We start from the raw sequence: 19,626 nt of genomic DNA on the forward strand, positions 1-19,626 counted from the left end.
TTAATTATAGAAACATAGAAACATAGAATTTGACGGCAGATAAGAACCACTTGGCCCATCTAGTCTGCCCCTTTTTTTAAACATGTTTCCATCAAACCATATTTGATCCTTATTTTTTTTGTAAGGATATCAATATGCTTATCCCAAGCATGTTTAAATTGTACAGGTTGAGTATCCCGTATCCGAGTATCCGTTATCCGAATTATTCCGAAAACCACACATTCCAGAAAGTGAAAAAAAAAAATTTTTTTTGCTAAAAACTCACTGGGGACATTTGTAACAGCACTACTGGTGACATGATATGTAACTGGCACTATATATGTGCAAGAAAATTATTGCTTGGCATTCAAATTCAATATCTGAGATAGTACACAAATTTTGTTTCATGTTTTGAAACCTTGTTTTTTGAACAAATAAAATATATTTGTGTGTATTTTATGTGGTAATAAAATATATTTGTGTGTATTTTATGTGTTTATACAGCATACATGCAAGATACTTCAACATACATAATTGAAATATTAAAATATTCCGAAATATGGAATAATCCGTTATCCAAAATTCTCCTGGTCCCGAGCATTTTGGATACGGGATACTCAACCTGTACTACTGTATTTGCGTCTACCACCTCTGTTGGGAGGCTATTCCACTTATCTACTACTCTTTCTGTGAAAAAAATCTTCCTCACATTTCCCCTGAATCTTCCTCCCTCTAGTTTCAGTGCATGTCCTAGTGTTCTGCTGCTCCTCTTCCTGTGAAGAATGTCTCCCACCTGTACCTTGTTAAAGCCCTTGATATATTTGAAAGTTTCTATCATGTCCCCCCTTTCCCTTCTCTGCTCTAAAGTATACATATTAAGATCTTTTAGTCTTTCCTGGTACGTTTTGTGATGTAGGCCATGCACCATTTTAGTTGCTCTTCTTTGTACAGTCTCTAATGTATTTATATCCTTCTGGAGATATGGCCTCCAGAACTGGACACAGAACTCTAGGTGAGGTCGTACCAATGACCTATACAGTGGCATTATTACTTCTTTCTTTCTACTGCTGATACCTCTCCCTATGCAACCAAGCATCTGACTTACCTTCTTCATTGCTTTGTTACATTGCCTACCTGCTTTTAACTCCCCTGAAATAGTGACACCTAGATCCCTCTCTTCCTCAGTAGTTTCCATTATAGTGCCATTTATACTATATTGAGTCTTTGGATTTCTGAGACCCAAGTGCCTGATTTTGTATTTTTTGGCATTAAACTGTAGTTGCCATTCTCTTGACCATTTCTCTAATCTACCTAGATCATCAATCATTTGTTTTACCCCTCCTGGTGTGTCTACCCTGCTGCATACCTTTGTGTCATCTGCAAAAAGGCACTCCACGCACTACACACCCTATAAACTGTACCATTGAAAGTATAGATATGGAGGTGTGGTCTAGCCCCATTTCCCGTGGCCATGTCCCTTTCTGATTTTGTACCGATTTCTGACCCTCAGATGTTGATGTCATAGGTGCTAAATCTCAGGAGTGGATGTGGAATTCATCAATACATAGAAGTTATCAACTCAGGAGCGTTGTGTTTCAAACAACAACACCACACCTGATTTCATTGCCGTCATTGAGTATCAATGCAAACACATTCTAACATTATGGTGGAATCTTTAACAAATAACAATCTTAGGTCTTTGGCACAGCATATTGTAAGATGACATTTTTCAGCAATTTTGGAAATAAAAAAAGGTACTTGTTTCCTAGCACGGCCACACCGATTCAGATCGGGGTGGTCGTGTCGGAAAAATCGGGTCGATCGCATCGCATGCGATTTGGTCGCATGCGATGCGATCGACGCGACCGACCGATTTTTGACCCGATTTTTTTCATTGAATCCAATGTAAATTGGGTCCCTGGGACCCAATTTTACATTGGATTCAATGAAAAAAATTCCCAACCCCCCCAAATTTAAGCGCGTTAACCCCAGCCCACGATAGACGCCAACCCGAAGCGTGGCGAGCGCAGCGAGCCCGCGAGGGGCGGCGGTACGCGTCCTCCGACCTTTTCATGCCCTACTATCCACGTCGGCGTGGAGTGAGAATAGAATAGTGTGGCGAGCGCAGCGAGCCACCGAGCCCGAAGCGTGGCGAGCGCAGCGAGCCCCGCGTGGGGACGCGGATACCTTCACAGGTAAACGCGTCCCTTCGCGGGCTTCACAGGTGTCCGCGTCGCCACGGACACCTGTGAAGCCCGCAAGGGGACGCGTATAACTGTGAAGGTATCCGCGTCCCCTCGCGGGGCTCGCTGCGCTCGCCACGCTTCGGGCTCGGTGGCTCGCTGCGCTCGCCACACTATTCTATTCTCACTCCACGCCGTCGTGGATAGTAGGGCATGAAAAGGTCGGAGGACGCGTACCGCCGCCCCTCGCGGGCTCGCTGCGCTCGCCACGCTTCGGGTTGGCGTCTATCGTGGGGTGACGACGGGGACATCTATAATGTGAAATGGGTCATATTGGCCCATTTCACATTTTTTCACATTTTTACAGCATTTCAATGTTAAAAAATATTTTAACATTGAAGCCTATGCAAAAATCGGGTGCATCGCGTCGCATCGCGTCGGGACCAATGTTAATGGTCCCGACCGACGCGATGCCCCCGATATTTTACCTTTCCCGACAAGATTTCAATGTTAAAATATTTTTTAACATTGAAGCCTATGGAAATATCGGGGGCATCGCGTCGGTCGCGTCGGGACCAATGTTAATGGTCCCGACCGACGCGATGCCCCCGATATTGTCTCCTAGCCGGCAAAATGGACCTGATTTCAAAAGAAATCGGGTCCATCGGGGGTAATCGTGTCCCTTAAGTAAGGGACACGATTACTTAAGATTGTGGCCGTGCTAGGAAACAAGTACCTAAAAAAAACCCAAAGTTTTCCCGGGCAACGCCGGGCGGGTCAGCTAGTTAATAATATAAGGTGTAACAGCATGGGATTCCTTCCTGTCCCCGCACTGATTGTGTAACCATACTGGACGCTGCGTGACCTGCTGAATACAGGAGAGGTTTAATGGGTCATGTGACCGACTTGGGAAACATCTTATTACTATGGACTGACTGCTGTAGCCTGTTATTTGCAGAAATGCTCTCTGGTATATAGTTTACTGTGATTGAAAGTATTCCCTGGCTGTACCACAATGGATGTTCTTTACGTGGCAATAAGAACAATTATCCATGAAGACAACTGGAGGTCTCAGGGTGACTTTCGCACATAAAGGTCATTTAACAAATAACTACTTATTGTATCCAATTATAAATGACCTAATTGGCGACTCTGCAGGACCTCCATCAGTGGCATAACTACCGGAGGTCCATGTGCCGGAGGTCCATGTGACTTATGCATTTTTGTGTCATGCATAAGGACAAGGAAAGAGGCCCCGTGGTGAGTATTGCTGCTGCACAGTCCTGCAGCCTTGGGATTGTGGACAGGATTCAGAACTGGGACAGCGCATCGGATTCACAAATAGAATCATAAATAAATGACATACGATTTGACACTATTCACAGGATTTATTGGCCCAGTGCTAGAAAAGTGTCATATCGTACAAGTGTATGACAGCATTGTACTTGTGGACAGATGAAAGTGGAACTTTGATAAGGATTCTTATGTTTATCATGAGCTAGTGTTTATCTACGCTATGGTGTCAGGTGACATGCATGTAGGTGTTCAGGTGACATGCATGTAGGTGTTCAGGTGACCAGGTGACATGCATGTAGGTGTTAAGGTGACCAGGTGACATGCATGTAGGTTAAGGTGACCAGGTGACATGCATGTAGGTGTTAAGGTGACCAGGTGACATGCATGTAGGTGTTAAGGTGACCAGGTGACATGCATGTAGGTGTTCAGGTGACCAGGTGACATGCATGTAGGTGTTCAGGTGACCAGGTGACATGCATGTAGGTTAAGGTGACCAGGTGACATGCATGTAGGTGTTCAGGTGACATGCATGTAGGTGTTAAGGTGACCAGGTGACATGCATGTAGGTGTTCAGGTGACATGCATGTAGGTGTTAAGGTGACATGCATGCATGTGTTAAGGTGACCAGGTGACATGCATGTAGGTGTTCAGGTGACATGCATGTAGGTGTTCAGGTGACCAGGTGACATGCATGCAGGTGTTAAGGTGACCAGGTGACATGCATGTATATGTTAAGGTGACCAGGTGACATGCATGTAGGTTAAGGTGACCAGGTGACATGCATGTAGGTGTTCAGGTGACATGCATGCATGTGTTAAGGTGACCAGGTGACATGCATGTAGGTGTTCAGGTGACATGCATGTAGGTGTTCAGGTGACCAGGTGACATGCATGCAGGTGTTAAGGTGACCAGGTGACATGCATGTATATGTTAAGGTGACCAGGTGACATGCATGTAGGTGTTAAGTTGACCAGGTGACATGCATGTAGGTTAAGGTGACCAGGTGACATGCATGTAGGTGTTAAGGTGACCAGGTGACATGCATGTAGGTGTTAAGTTGACCAGGTGACATGCATGTAGGTGTTCAGGTGATATGCATGTAGGTTAAGGTAACCAGGTGACATGCATGTAGGTGTCCAGGTGATATGCATGTAGGTTAACGTGACCAGGTGACATGCATGTAGATGTTAAGGTGAGCAGGTGACATGCATGTAGGTGTTCAGGTGACCAGGTGACATGCATGTAGGTGTTAAGGTGACCAGGTGACATGCATGTAGGTTAAGGTGACCAGGTGACATGCATGTAGGTGTTAAGGTGACCAGGTGACATGCATGTAGGTGTTAAGGTGACCAGGTGACATGCATGTAGGTGTTCAGGTGACCAGGTGACATGCATGTAGGTTAAGGTGACCAGGTGACATGCATGTAGGTGTTCAGGTGACATGCATGTAGGTGTTAAGGTGACATGCATGCATGTGTTAAGGTGACCAGGTGACATGCATGTAGGTGTTCAGGTGACATGCATGTAGGTGTTCAGGTGACCAGGTGACATGCATGCAGGTGTTAAGGTGACCAGGTGACATGCATGTATATGTTAAGGTGACCAGGTGACATGCATGTAGGTGTTAAGTTGACCAGGTGACATGCATGTAGGTTAAGGTGACCAGGTGACATGCATGTAGATGTTAAGGTGAGCAGGTGACATGCATGTAGGTTAAGGTGACCAGGTGACATGCATGTAGGTTAAAGTGACCAGGTGACATGCATGTAGGTGTTAAGTTGACCAGGTGACATGCATGTAGGTGTTCAGGTGATATGCATGTAGGTTAAGGTGACCAGGTGACATGCATGTAGGTGTCCAGGTGATATGCATGTAGGTTAAGGTGACCAGGTGACATGCATGTAGATGTTAAGGTGAGCAGGTGACATGCATGTAGGTTAAGGTGACCAGGGGACATGCATGTAGGTGTTCAGGTGACATGCATGTTGATGTTAAGGTGACCAGGTGACATGCATGTAGATGTTAAGGTGACCAGGTGACATGCATGTAGATGTCAAGGTGACCAGGTGACATGCATGTTGGTTAAGGTGACCAGGTGACATGCAAGTAGGTGTTAAGGTGACCAGGTGACATGCATGTAGGTTAAGGTGACCAGGTGACATGCATGTAGGTTAAGTTGACCAGGTGACATGCATGTAGGTTAAAGTGACCAGGTGACATGCATGCAGGTGTTAAGGTGACCAGGTGACATGCATGTAGGTTAAGGTGACCAGGTGACATGCATGTAGGTTAAGGTGACCAGGTGATATGCATGTAGGTGACCAGGTGACATGCATGTAGGTTAAGGTGACCAGGTGACATGCATGTAGGTTAAGGTGACCAGGTGACATGCATGTAGGTGATCAGGTGATATGCATGTAGGTGTCCAGGTGATATGCATGTAGGTTAAGGTGACCAGGTGACATGCATGTAGATGTTAAGGTGAGCAGGTGACATGCATGTAGGTTAAGGTGACCAGGGGACATGCATGTAGGTGTTCAGGTGACCAGGTGACATGCATGTAGGTGTTAAGGTGACCAGGTGACATGCATGTAGGTTAAGGTGACCAGGTGACATGCATGTAGGTGTTAAGGTGACCAGGTGACATGCATGTAGGTGTTAAGGTGACCAGGTGACATGCATGTAGGTGTTCAGGTGACCAGGTGACATGCATGTAGGTGTTCAGGTGACCAGGTGACATGCATGTAGGTTAAGGTGACCAGGTGACATGCATGTAGGTGTTCAGGTGACATGCATGTAGGTGTTAAGGTGACATGCATGCATGCATGTGTTAAGGTGACATGCATGTAGGTGTTCAGGTGACATGCATGTAGGTGTTCAGGTGACCAGGTGACATGCATGCAGGTGTTAAGGTGACCAGGTGACATGCATGTAGGTGTTAAGTTGACCAGGTGACATGCATGTAGGTTAAGGTGACCAGGTGACATGCATGTAGATGTTAAGGTGAGCAGGTGACATGCATGTAGGTTAAGGTGACCAGGTGACATGCATGTAGGTTAAAGTGACCAGGTGACATGCATGTAGGTGTTAAGTTGACCAGGTGACATGCATGTAGGTGTTCAGGTGATATGCATGTAGGTTAAGGTGACCAGGTGACATGCATGTAGGTGTCCAGGTGATATGCATGTAGGTTAAGGTGACCAGGTGACATGCATGTAGATGTTAAGGTGAGCAGGTGACATGCATGTAGGTTAAGGTGACCAGGGGACATGCATGTAGGTGTTCAGGTGACATGCATGTTGATGTTAAGGTGACCAGGTGACATGCATGTAGATGTTAAGGTGACCAGGTGACATGCATGTAGATGTCAAGGTGACCAGGTGACATGCATGTCGGTTAAGGTGACCAGGTGACATGCAAGTAGGTGTTAAGGTGACCAGGTGACATGCATGTAGGTTAAGTTGACCAGGTGACATGCATGTAGGTTAAAGTGACCAGGTGACATGCATGCAGGTGTTAAGGTGACCAGGTGACATGCATGTAGGTTAAGGTGACCAGGTGACATGCATGTAGGTTAAGGTGACCAGGTGACATGCATGTAGGTGATCAGGTGATATGCATGTAGGTTAAGGTGACCAGGTGACATGCATGTAGGTGATCAGGTGATATGCATGTAGGTGACCAGGTGACATGCATGTAGGTTAAGGTGACCAGGTGACATGCATGTAGGTGATCAGGTGATATGCATGTAGGTGTTCAGGTGATCAGGTGATATGCATGTAGGTGTTAAGTTGACCAGGTGACATGCATGTAGGTGTTAAGTTGACCAGGTGACATGCATGTAGGTGTTCAGGTGACCAGGTGACATGCATGCAGGTTAAGGTGACCAGGTGACATGCATGTAGATGTTAAGGTGACCAGGTGACATGCATGTAGGTTAAGGTGACCAGGTGACATGCATGTAGATTTTAAGGTGACCAGGTGACATGCATGTAGGTTAAGGTGACCAGGTGACATGCATGTAGGTTAAGGTGACCAGGTGACATGCATGTAGGTGTTAAGGTGACCAGGTGACATGCATGTAGGTTAAGGTGACCAGGTGACATGCATGTAGGTGTTAAGGTGACCAGGTTTACATGCATGTAGGTGTTAAGGTGACCAGGTTTACATGCATGTAGGTGTTAAGGTGACCAGATGACATGCATGTAGGTTAAGGTGACCAGGTGACATGCATGTAGGTGTTAAGGTGACCAGGTTTACATGCATGTAGGTGTTAAGGTGACCAGGTTTACATGCATGTAGGTGTTAAGGTGACCAGGTGACATGCATGTAGGTTAAGGTGACCAGGTGACATGCATGTAGATGTTAAGGTGACCAGGTGACATGCATGTAGGTTAAGGTGTCCAGGTGGCATGCATGTAGGTGTTAAGGTGATAAGGTGACATGCATGTAGGTGTTAAGGTGACCAGATGACATGCATGTAGGTTAAGGTGACCAGGTGACATGCATGTATGTTAAGGTGACCAGGTGACATGCATGTAGGTTAAGGTGACCAGGTGACATGCATGTATGTTAAGGTGACCAGGTGACATGCATGTATGTTAAGGTGACCAGGTGGCATGTAAAATAGATGTTAAGGTGACATACAAATCAGAGTGAGTGGTGTCTTTAAGACATATTATACTTTACTGCCTCCAATAGGTTCAATCCCCCCTCATGACTGATGGGTGTGGAGTTTGTATGTGCTCCTCTGTTTGTGTGGGTTTCCTCCAGGAACTCTGGTTTCAGATTTCTGATGGAATAAAGGTAAAAGTCCATTCAAGACCAGCCTGATTATGATTCCATAATATCCTAGACAAAATACCATGTTTGAGCCTCGCACACCCTTCTGTTTGTCAAAATACCATACAGTGCATAATAATGTACCATTTAGCGCCCATTAAGACCTGGCCGAAAGTCTAGATTGTCCTGCATCATAGGACACAGGGATCGGATCACTGACTCTTCATTGGGTAGATTGCCTCTCCCAGCCCCCTTATCTATGTATTCACAAACTGAGGTTGTCGCCGATTCGCCGCCCCCAAATGTCATCAGTCTGTCAATCACTGACAATCTAATACCAGACTGCATCCACTATTGCAGGGCATGTTCACTCACGGGCAGGATGCGTCCTCAGGGCCGGCAACAGAAATCTTGTGGCCCTGTACACTAATATTTCTGGGGCCCCCCACGTAATCCCAAACCCACACATTTTGTATTGCGGTGGTACAGAGACTCAGAGTGCACGCTAACTTTCCCTTACTATTATGGTGCCTCCACCGTTATCTGCGGCTTCTACTGCTGGGCGATCACCAACAGAACATATTTTTAAATTACAATATCTGCTTTTTGGGATTTACAGAAGTTCCTATAAAAGTATTCTTGTTGATCGCCCAGCAGTAGAAGCCGCAGATAACAGCGGAGGCACCATAATAGTAAGGGAAAGCTAGCGTGCGCTCTGAGTCTCTGTACCACCGCAACAAATAAAAAAATAGCTGTACCATTACAATCTCTTATTTATTTTTATTGCTATTGCGTCTTTATTTTGATGCTCTTTTACACACCATGGGGTGAGATTTAATAGGATGAGAGTTTCAGAAAGTGAGAGATTTCGTGAGAAATCTCCAGGTTTTTTAAAGCGGCAATCATTTACACTGCAAAATCAGGTTTACAGTGGCGTAACTATAGCACCGCAGCCCCCGCCACCGCGGGGGGGCGCTGTGCATGTGGGGGCGCCGGGGGCTGCGGTGCTATAGTTACACCCCCCCCCCCCAATCCCCTGGAGACTTACCTATCTCGCTGGTCCTGGCGACTCCGTTCTTCCGCTGAGAACCACCACAAAATGGCCGCCCCCATATAGCACACAGTTCTCTGAAACTGTCTGCTGAATGGGGGCAGCCATTTTGTGGTGGTCCTCAGCAGAAGAACGGAGCCGCCGGGACCAGCGAGATAGGTAAGGCTGCGGGGGATTGGGGGGGGGGGTTTGCATGGGTGGCGGGGCGGGGAGGGGGGGTGCTTGGCAGGGCGGCGGCGCGGGGGGGGTGTGTGTGCTTGGCAGGGCGGTGGCGGGGCTGCCTCTGCCTCCTGCTGCGACAAGAAGACACTAGGTAGCAGTGCTGAGCAGATTTCACAATAGGGCCGCGCATGCGCAGTAAGGTCTGTGCGCAGTGCAGAGCAGACAAGAGACAGCCGTCTCAGCCACCGAGTGGCTGCTGCCTGCTGCACTGTATGCACGGACGGTCACGGACAGACACTAGTCTCCAGTCCCCACACATGTCACTCACAGCAGCTGGAGAGACATAGCGGCGGCGCGTGGCTGCACACTGTGTGCACACAGACATGGGCCGGGGAAGAGCGACTACATCCTAGAGGGCCACAGCGGGGGTAACACAGCTTACAGCCAGGCCCTGGGCGGGCTCTGGGGCCCTTCAGATTGCCGGGGCCCATCACACATGTCCCCCTTGACCCCCCTGTTGCCGGCCCTGTGCGTCCTGCACATGCACAACTTACTAGACCTGAATGAGGTCCCATGGTCACACAGATCATGCTTAGAACCTCCTTGATTAATATCCACCTTCTGCTTCTACGTGTGTGTATATGGCACAAGATTGAAGGGTACTTGTGTAGTTTGCCCTCACCATTTTACTTAGGTTTATTTAGATCATGTTTTAATCCTATGTTATTTTGCTGCTCCATTTTGGATGCAAAAAGTTGATCATTGCGGCATCAAGTTTTTGTTTTACTTTACTGCATTTTTATATTTACTTCTAAAACTAAAAGTTTTTCTTCCAATTTTTTTTTTTTTTTAGTGCAGATCAGTGGAAGAAGCTTTATTAATCCCCAGCTTCAGTGTCTGTCAGGAACCTTTGGTTCCGAAACAATTTAACATTTAACTTGCTCATCTTTGAAAGTAAATTAAATATCAGAAGTCTTAAATATTAATACACATTTAATTAAAAGTTTGGGGACAAGAATATGTGTATCATTGCCTCTTTAATTAGCAGGATGGTTTCCTACGCTGTGCGAATGTTCTGGTTATGCCGCATGAATGATGCATCTCTGTGTTTGCAGCACTTACACCCCCAAAAAGTGATGACAAAGTGCGACAACAATTAACAATCTTGTTCGCCTAAGAATACACGCACATTACAAAAATACAGAAACGCCAACATCGCCAAAAGCAATTAACCCTGCGAGAGATTTGCAAAATATCAGTTGATGCCGGCGTCGCTCACATTTGTTATGTAAATTCAAATAAAAAATGTTGTGTAAAAAAAGGTTATGGGTGACATTTAATAGGATACGAACATTTTTTAGCGATATTTAAAAAAAAAAAAAAAAAAAATCAGTTTTCGCATACGGTTTTTTAATGAGGTGCGAAATGCGCCAAAAAAACACGCATTTTGCCCATTCTGTAGTGGCGATTTTTAGTAACGCCAGAACTCGCATCCAGATGTTTTCCCATTAAAAAAGTATGCAAATCGCATATTTAATGGAATGCAAAATCGGGAAGAGGTTACTAAAAACCGCCACACAAACAGACCATGTTGTGATGGGTGAACTTGACAGAACCATGCACAGAGCAGTGTGATCTATGCATGGTTCTGTTCCTTAAAAAAGAAAAATGATTAAAAACAGGAAAAAGTGGTGTGGGGTCCCCCCTCCTGAGCATAACCAGCCCCAGACACAAAGAACTGCTCCTGGTTTCATGAAATCACAGGGCAAAAAAAAATAGGGGACCCCTAGATTTTAGAAAACCAGCTCCAGGCTCAAGGGCCGCTCCTGGTTCCCAAAATACAGGGGGCAAAATGAATAGGGGTCCCCCATATTTCAAGTACCAGCACTGGGCCCAACCAGCCAGCAGGGTAATGCCACAGCTGGCGGAGACTTTTTATACAAGTCCCCCCTGGCCAAAGCATTCACCCCCAGACCAGTCAGCATGGGCAGGGGTCCTGGGGAAGTGGGGACCCCCAAAGAAGGGGTGTCCCTCTCCAGAACTTACCTGCCCATGTTGAAGCCAGGGGCTGTCCCCGATGCTCGTGGGCGGTGGGCATCGGGCTGATAAATTGTGTAAAATTAGAAAAAACTATTATGTATTGCTGTGGAACTGGGAGTCCCAGCAGGCAGGGACTTGGAGAACTACAAGTCCCAGCATGCAGGGAAATAAAGGGCCCCCTGGGACTTGTAGTCCCACAGTAGTACAAATAGTAAAAAAACACACACACACTTACAGTACAACTTTATCACACACGGAGCCCATTCATTCATTACTCACCTATGTTGCCACAAGCATCGGTCTCCTTCTCCAGTAGAATCCATTTGGGGTACCTGTGGATAGAAAACATACTCACCAGATGTCATCGGTGCTTCTTCAGGAATCCTGCTCCGCTGTAGCCATGCTACAGTGTCCTGTTTACTTCTGGGGCTCCGCCCCCCCCTACTGGGGCTTAGGCTCACCCACCAGCCAATCATGGTCCGGCATCGGTATTTCCCGTGATTTTATTAAACCAGTACTGGTTCTTTGAGCCCGGGGCTGGTTATGCTCAGGAGGGGGACCCCACGCCATTTTTTAAAAAGCTTTTTTGGTTTGGGGGGGGGGGGGTATTCAATTTGTGGTAATATTTCCTAACAGGGGAAATATCAGCAATCCCTATTCAATGCTGCCATTAACAACAGTATTGAAGGCTGTCAGAGCTGACTTTTTTTAAAAGTTGGATCTTTTTTGTCAGAAACGGCCATGGATTGTCCAATTCACGGCCGTTTTTGGACAATCCGCAGCCGTTGTCGCCGATCCACTGACTTTTCGACGCTCAGAAACATTCAATTCCAACTGTCGAGTAACTGTCGGATCAGACGAAAACTGCCCGGGATTCCGACTGTCTGGACAATCTAACAGAACCCCAAATTAAATACCCACTATAATTCTCTCTAGTTTTTCTCTCTCCAGTCTTTAATAAACCTCCAAAATATAATTCAAACACTGCTTAATTAGTCTAGTGATGATGACCTCCTTGCCCTCCTATACTCCAAGTATTTTATCCCTCCCAATCCCTAAACTGTCAATTGTCATTTGCTCCCAGAAATTCCCAACTCTCTCTGGTTATACAATTTGTATATAAAAAAAATAAAAAAAATCAATAAATGCAAATTTTAATTTTGAATGTTTTTTTTTTATTTTGAAATACAGAGATTGTTATTTAAAAAAAAAATTAAATATGAAACAAACAACAACTATTTAATGCACATTTTAATTTAGGAAATGTTTGTTTTCATTTGATACCCCTTTCACATCGCATAAATAACCCTTTATCATATAAATCACACTGTACGTTGACCCAGGTCTACCCAACCCAGGTCCGACCCAGGTCGACGTGAAGTGTAAAAGCACCACTAGTCAATAATCCGGGTCGACCAACGCGGGATTTGAACCGGGTTGTTGTGTAGTTAAAAGCTATTCAACCCAAATCTGTGAAAAAGGATGTTGATTGGCTGGGAGGGGGGTTGCTTCGGTGGGGTGTCATTTAGGTGCTCCCTAGGTAGCGAATATATGCAGTGGGCGTGGGGCAGGATCATACAGTACTTTGTGATTGGAAGCCATAAGCCCTGGTTTTGCCTATAATTTGAGTTGGTCATGGACCACCAACCGAGACATCCCCGCAAGTTCCCTGCAGCACCCAGTTTGCGAATGAATGATCTACAGTACGTACAAAATTTCCAATATTTCTTAAAACTGTTAAACCAAAATTGACTTTAAAAAGATGTCACAAGAGATTCACAGAAAGGCAATTGGGGTCAAAATATTTACAGCACAGGACATTTAAAAACATCAATGCTTTCCTTTGTGATTTAAGAAAGTAAAACGCGTCAGTAAAAACACATTTCATTGTTTTCAGCAAGTATGTGAGAACAAGTTAAATGATGAAAGCCCTATTAAGAAGTGGGACAGAATGTGTCTCCGTTGGTAGTTAGAAATCTGTTAATGAAATATTATTACTGCAGCTTGGCTGACGGTTCGCAGATCTTATTTAGAAACAATCTTTTTTTCTTTTCTTTTCGGTGGTTGTTTCCATTCTCTTGCAATGATCCTTTTTTTTCTGCTTCATAAAACAGCTGAAACCGGTCTCTAAGCTTCTTTTAATGGAACAATAAAACCTACGTATATTTTCTCCCACTTTGATGTATACTGATTCTCCTCTGTCCGCAGTTTGCTGGAGCTGTGGAATTATCATTCTCCAGTTTCTATTTCATAGACCAGCATCTTAAGCCACATAAGTTTGTTGTTGCGCTTTGTCGCCGGGGATGACAGCGAATGTCGGTTTGATGCTTGCAATCTGGTGTGCAGATAAACAAGGTGGCTTATTCTCTAGAATATAATCTACGGCATCAATGATTGCTCTGTTCTGTAGACCGGGAGTAGAGATGTAACCGCTTGCTGTCTACATGTTTAACCCTTTGAGTGTCAATATCTCTGTGAGAGATGTTCAGAATATCAGCTGAAAATGTCGGCGCCGTTCACATTTGTTATATAAATTCAAATAAAAAATGTTGTGTAAAAAAAAAAAAAGAGTCACATTTTCCAGAGCACCATGGTGATGCATTGTACATGGCAGGTGGAGATTTTGCTACATAAGGAAGAAACCATTTAAAATGCCAACTGCGCCCGAGTGAAAAAATCATAAAATTCGCCACGCCTGTGTAAATATGGATGCCTCTGCGTTCCTATTTAGATCAGGCTCATTGTGTGCCAAACGCTGAATAGCTGTGAGCCTGACCAGGACAAATACTGACTCGTCCTTTACCTTTATTGCAGGAAACTTTGGAACATGAAGATAAAAGTACCAAAATCTAGGTAAGTGCACAATGCTCTGTGACATATTACTGTATTATGACATAATAATATGTATTAGACATAATAAGTCCCTAATAATACATCCATATGGCACTTTACGCTAGCCCACACGACATGACAACTGTGCAACATCCTGTGGTGCCTGACTGTACCAGCTAACTAATATAATAAATACTAAAATGTACTTATGTTCCATAGTTAATTAGCACATTATAGTACAGTATCTATATAATAATTCGGTACTTGTTTCCTATCTGGGCGCCCGCTAAGTTAATTGCGCACCATGCTATTCTCCGTAGAGAAATCGGATCGCATCGCATCGTACACATACACGATATTGAACGATGCGATGCGATGCGATGCGATCCGATTCGATTTCCCATAGGAAACAATGTTAAATGGCTCAATTTAGCCAAATTATCATAGGAAAATAGTAAATGGGCCAAAAACACCCCTGAACATTGAAATGTCCCCCCAAAAGTAGTTGACGCCACCCCGCCATCAACGTGAACCCGAAGCGTGGCGAGCGCAGCGAGCCCGCGAGGGGCGGCGGTACGCGTCCTCCGACCTTTTCATGCCCTACTATCCACTAGGGCGTGGAGTGAGAATAGAATAGTGTGGCGAGCGCAGCGAGCCACCGAGCCCGAAGCGTGGTGAGCGCAGCGAGCCCCGCGAGGGGACGCGGATACCTTCACAGGTAAACGCGTCCCTTCGCGGGCTTCCCAGGTGTCCGCGTCGCCATGGACACCTGGGAAGCCCGCGAGGGGACGCGTATAACTGTGAAGGTATCCGCGTCCCCTCGCGGGGCTCGCTGCGCTCACCACGCTTCGGGCTCGGTGGCTCGCTGCGCTCGCCACACTATTCTATTCTCACTCCACGCCCTAGTGGATAGTAGGGCATGAAAAGGTCGGAGGACGCGTACCGCCGCCCCTCGCGGGCTCGCTGCGCTCGCCACGCTTCGGGTTCACGTTGATGGCGGGGTGGCGTCAACTACTTTTGGGGGGACATTTCAATGTTCAGGGGTGTTTTTGGCCCATTTACTATTGTTCCTATGAGAATTTGGCTAAATTGAGCCATTTCACATTGTTTCCTATGGGAAATCGAATCGGATCGCATCGTTCAATATCGTGTATGTGTACGATGCGATGCGATCCGATTTCATTACAGTGCCGTACGTAGAAAACCTGGGCGCCCAGATAGGAAACAAGTACCAATAATTCATCAAATCTCCAACATACAAGCTCAGTGGGAGGGAGGTGGCACAGACCATGCACCACAAAAGTGGAAAATTTGGACGGCTACCAGGAACTGGGTAAGTATGGGAATGGGTGGTGGTGTGGAGCACAGGAAAAGGGGGAAGGTGGTTGGGACAGAGCAAAAGGGCAGGTGGGAATCGGAGGCGGTTCCAGAGTTGGGGCTGCTGGGCAGTCCAAAATTCAAATAGAGGAGCCACATCAGATATCAGCATGGGCGGCAGACAAGAAATGATCAGGACAAGCAGAGACCAGAGTAGGTATTTTCCAAACTGGTAGAGGACAATGCCGCAGTGATCTAACCCTATAATAAGCAAAGTTCAAAGACTGTTATAAAGCAGCAGTAGCCGTTCCTAGCAGCAGACCAACCAGCCCTCACATTGCGCCTGAGTGTCAGAGAAATTAATAAATGTCACAGCAACAAACTCATGTCGACCTTTTCCCATTCTCTGGGCTTTCCTACCGCCCCACGGCCGCAGTCTTGGGTGCAAACAGATTGTTCGCAGTGGCTGCATGCACCCGACGTATGACCATGCACAGAAATGCGACTGCCCATACATCAAATATCGGTCCCCTGTGCGAACAAACGCCGCTTGCGAACAGACCAGAATAAGGTCCATTGACTATTGTCCTTTTTACTGTAGATCTAATGACCCGTACCCGTGTAAGCAATAGTAGCACCTTAATGGTCCACTCTTTCTATCCCAAACTGTGGTTTTTAAGCCACGCACCTCCAGACACCCAGCTTGTTCCTAGCAAGAGACGATGCAGCCCATAATCACAGTTCCACCCACTATTTTTTCAATGTAACTCAATTTTCTTTAGGACCGATTCAGACCCGTCAGCATACACATCCCCTCCATTGTTAGAGAAGGGATTCGATCAGTGGGGGCATTCGGCACTGCAGCGTTTACCTGTTGACTAGTCTGCGAATCAGGTCCTTCATTTCTTACGTTCCTGAAGTGTTTTTTTCTTATGGTAATAAGCCAGCTGTAACCTGAATATGTATGTTGGTCTCTGATTGTAGAATGTAAAGTACCCAGACCCTTTAAGGAGCCTTGAACCTGTGGAATTATTATTTCATACGGCTACATTAGGCCCGACTTACAGCACTTACTGTATGGATTCATAAAAGCATTCAAGGCTTTTTTTTTTTTCATTAAAAGCTTTATTAGTCGGTGAATGTTGAACGCAACTTCATGAAACAAACTGAAAGAAGAACCTTGAAAAGTTATTATTCATTTCTGTTACAGACTGCCTGCATGATATTACTGCATAGCAACAAAGCAAGTAGACCTAGCCAGCGATAAAATGTACATTTAATATAATGTATCTTTTTACTTCAAGTGTTTTTACACAGAATGGGATGTTTAATTATTATTCTCTATTAAAAGGAATTTTATAAATGTATTAATTTTTTTAGAGTGTACTAATATATATGACATGTCTATCTCCCAGGTTACAAATGCTGAGTCAGAGGAAAATGTTCTGGATCCACAAAGTCAGCTGCTCAGGAACGGAACCCCACCTCGCTAACTGCAATGTCCAAGTTTCACCCAAAAAGCTTAAACCAGCTTGCAAGAATGGGATGCACGCTATAGCGAAATGCGTCGCGTCGCCCAGCTTCAGCAACGGAAACAACAATAACTACAAGAAAGCATTCAGGTCTATGGTAAGAGATTTATGATATATTAATGTTAAGTAAACTAATATGCTTTCAAACTAATAGTAAACTATAATAATATAACCAATGTTTTTATTAAATGTTAAAATTTATATCTAGAACTTCCTCTAGGCTCCCTTCTTCTTTAACTAATGGGAAGCTATTGGTGTCTTATGGCAGTGTCATCATACTTAAGTGCTTCTCTAATATATACTGTATTATTTCCTTTCCCATTCTCTAGAGCAGCGGTTCCCAACCTTTTCTCTCTTCCATACCCCTTGATTAGGCTTCTCATTTATGAGTACCCCCTCCTCTCAATTTGAAACATCCACAGTACTTACGAGTGGAGTGGCAGTGGGCGGTATGCATATCGTTATAGTAAGGAGTAGCAGAGGAGTAGTGTGCGGTCAGGAATCAGTTCCCCCTGTGTCTGGCCGCTGGCTGTGTACTGTCTCCGGTAGCGGAGGAGTAGTGTGCGGTCAGGAATCTGGTCCCCCTGTGTCTGGCCGCTGGCTGTGTACTGTCTCCAGTAGCGGAGGAGTAGTGGGGGTTATTCTGATTCACTCGGAAAGGCACAATCATTCTCTAATGGACAAAACCATGTGCACTGCAGGTGGGGCTGATGTAACGTGCAGAGAGAGTTAGATTTGGGTGGGGTTTTACTTCAAACTGATATCTATATTGCAGTGTAAAAATAAAGCAGCCAGTATTTACCCTGCACAGAAACAATAAAACACCCAAATCTAACTCACCCTGCACATGTTACATCTACCCCACCTGCAGTGCACATGGTTTTGTCCATTAAAGAGTGATTGTGCCTTTCCGAGAGAATCAGAATAACCCCCAGTGTGCGGTCAGGAATCGGGTCCCTCTGTGTCTGGCCGCTGGCTGTGTACTGTCTCCAGTAGCGGAGGAGTAGTGTGCGGACAGGAATCAGGTCCTCCTGTGTCTGGCCGCTGGCTGTGTACTGTCTCCGGTAGCGGAGGAGTAGTGTGTGGTCAGGAATCGGGTCCCTCTGTGTCTGGTCGCTGGCTGTGTACTGTCTCCGGTAGTGGAGGAGTAGTGTGTGGTCAGGAATCGGGTCCCTCTGTGTCTGGCCGCTGGCTGTGTACTGTCTCCGGTAGTGGAGGAGTAGTGTGCGGTCAGGAATCAGGTCCTCCTGTGTCTGGCCGCTGGCTGTGTACTGTCTCCAGTAGCGGAGGAGTAGTGTGCGGACAGGAATCAGGTCCTCCTGTGTCTGGCCGCTGGCTGTGTACTGTCTCCGGTAGTGGAGGAGTAGTGTGTGGTCAGGAATCGGCAGGGGCTGGCTGGCAACTTTCAGCCTGGGGGGCAACACAAGCAAGTGGCCCACCACCATCGCCATCGTTTCACCACCCTAAGCTCTCCCTTCTCCCCTCTAGTATGCAGCAAAGATTAAACAATCATCCCCCCCCCCCACACACATACACCAGAAACGGGGACAGTGCGTGCCGAAGGCACGTTGCAAAAATTTACACTGTAATGCCGATTACACATAATGCCACACACCGTAATGCCCATCAAACATAATGTCACACCGTAATGCTCATTACACATGATGCCAACACCGTAATGCCCATTACACATATTGCCGCACACCGTAATGCCCATTGCACATAATGCCACCAGCGTAATGCCCATTACACATAATTACACATAATGCCAACACCGTAATGCTCATTACACATATTGCCGCACACCGTAATGCCCATTGCACATAATGCCAACAGCGTAATGCCCATTACACATAATTACACATAATGCCAACACCGTAATGCTCATTACACATGATGCCAACACCGTAATACCCATTACACATAATGCTGCACACCGTAATGCCCATCACACATAAAGCCAACACCCATTAAACATAATTTATAGGTATATTGCTCGTTGTCATGGGTTACATGCTAATTGCCAGGCAGTTTATGTACATATGACAGATGCAGTATATGTATATATGAGAAAGGTAGTGTATGAATGTATATATATGTATGGAGGCCGTGGATGGATGTATGAATGTGTATATACTGTATGAGAGGCAGTGAAGGGATGTGGGGACATACAGTAAAAGGGGGGTGTCAGACTTGGGGAGGTACAATGAAGTGGGTCAGGCTGGGGCACATACAAAGGGGGGCAGGCCTGTTGCATAGTATATTTCATCTTCCAACAGCATAACAGACCCTCTCTGTATATTTTTTATTTATTTATTAGCAGTTTCTTTAAATAAATTAATATGTGGGGTACTGGGAAGAGGGTATTTGGGGGAGCAGGGGCGGTATTCTGCAGCTTTGCCTAGGGTGTCTATAACCCTTGCGCCGGCCCTGCCTCTGTCACCACTGAACC

At 45.8% G+C, this 19,626-nt stretch overlaps 1 protein-coding gene across 1 annotated transcript in view; it reads left to right on the forward strand.

Moving 5' to 3' along the window:
• LOXL4 (lysyl oxidase like 4) overlaps nucleotides 1–19,626 on the forward strand; it is an 81,686-nt gene that overhangs the window by 26,277 nt on the left and 35,783 nt on the right. Inside the window, exons 4-5 of the mRNA XM_083149570.1 lie at nucleotides 14,308–14,346; nucleotides 17,058–17,271. Of these exons, the coding sequence (XP_083005696.1) occupies nucleotides 14,308–14,346; nucleotides 17,058–17,271 (253 nt within the window). The remainder of the gene's footprint in view (nucleotides 1–14,307; nucleotides 14,347–17,057; nucleotides 17,272–19,626) is intronic.

This window comes from Crinia signifera, chromosome 6 (assembly GCF_055691185.1).
Source record: "Crinia signifera chromosome 6, ASM5569118v1, whole genome shotgun sequence".
Classification (NCBI taxonomy): Eukaryota; Metazoa; Chordata; class Amphibia; order Anura; family Myobatrachidae; genus Crinia; species Crinia signifera.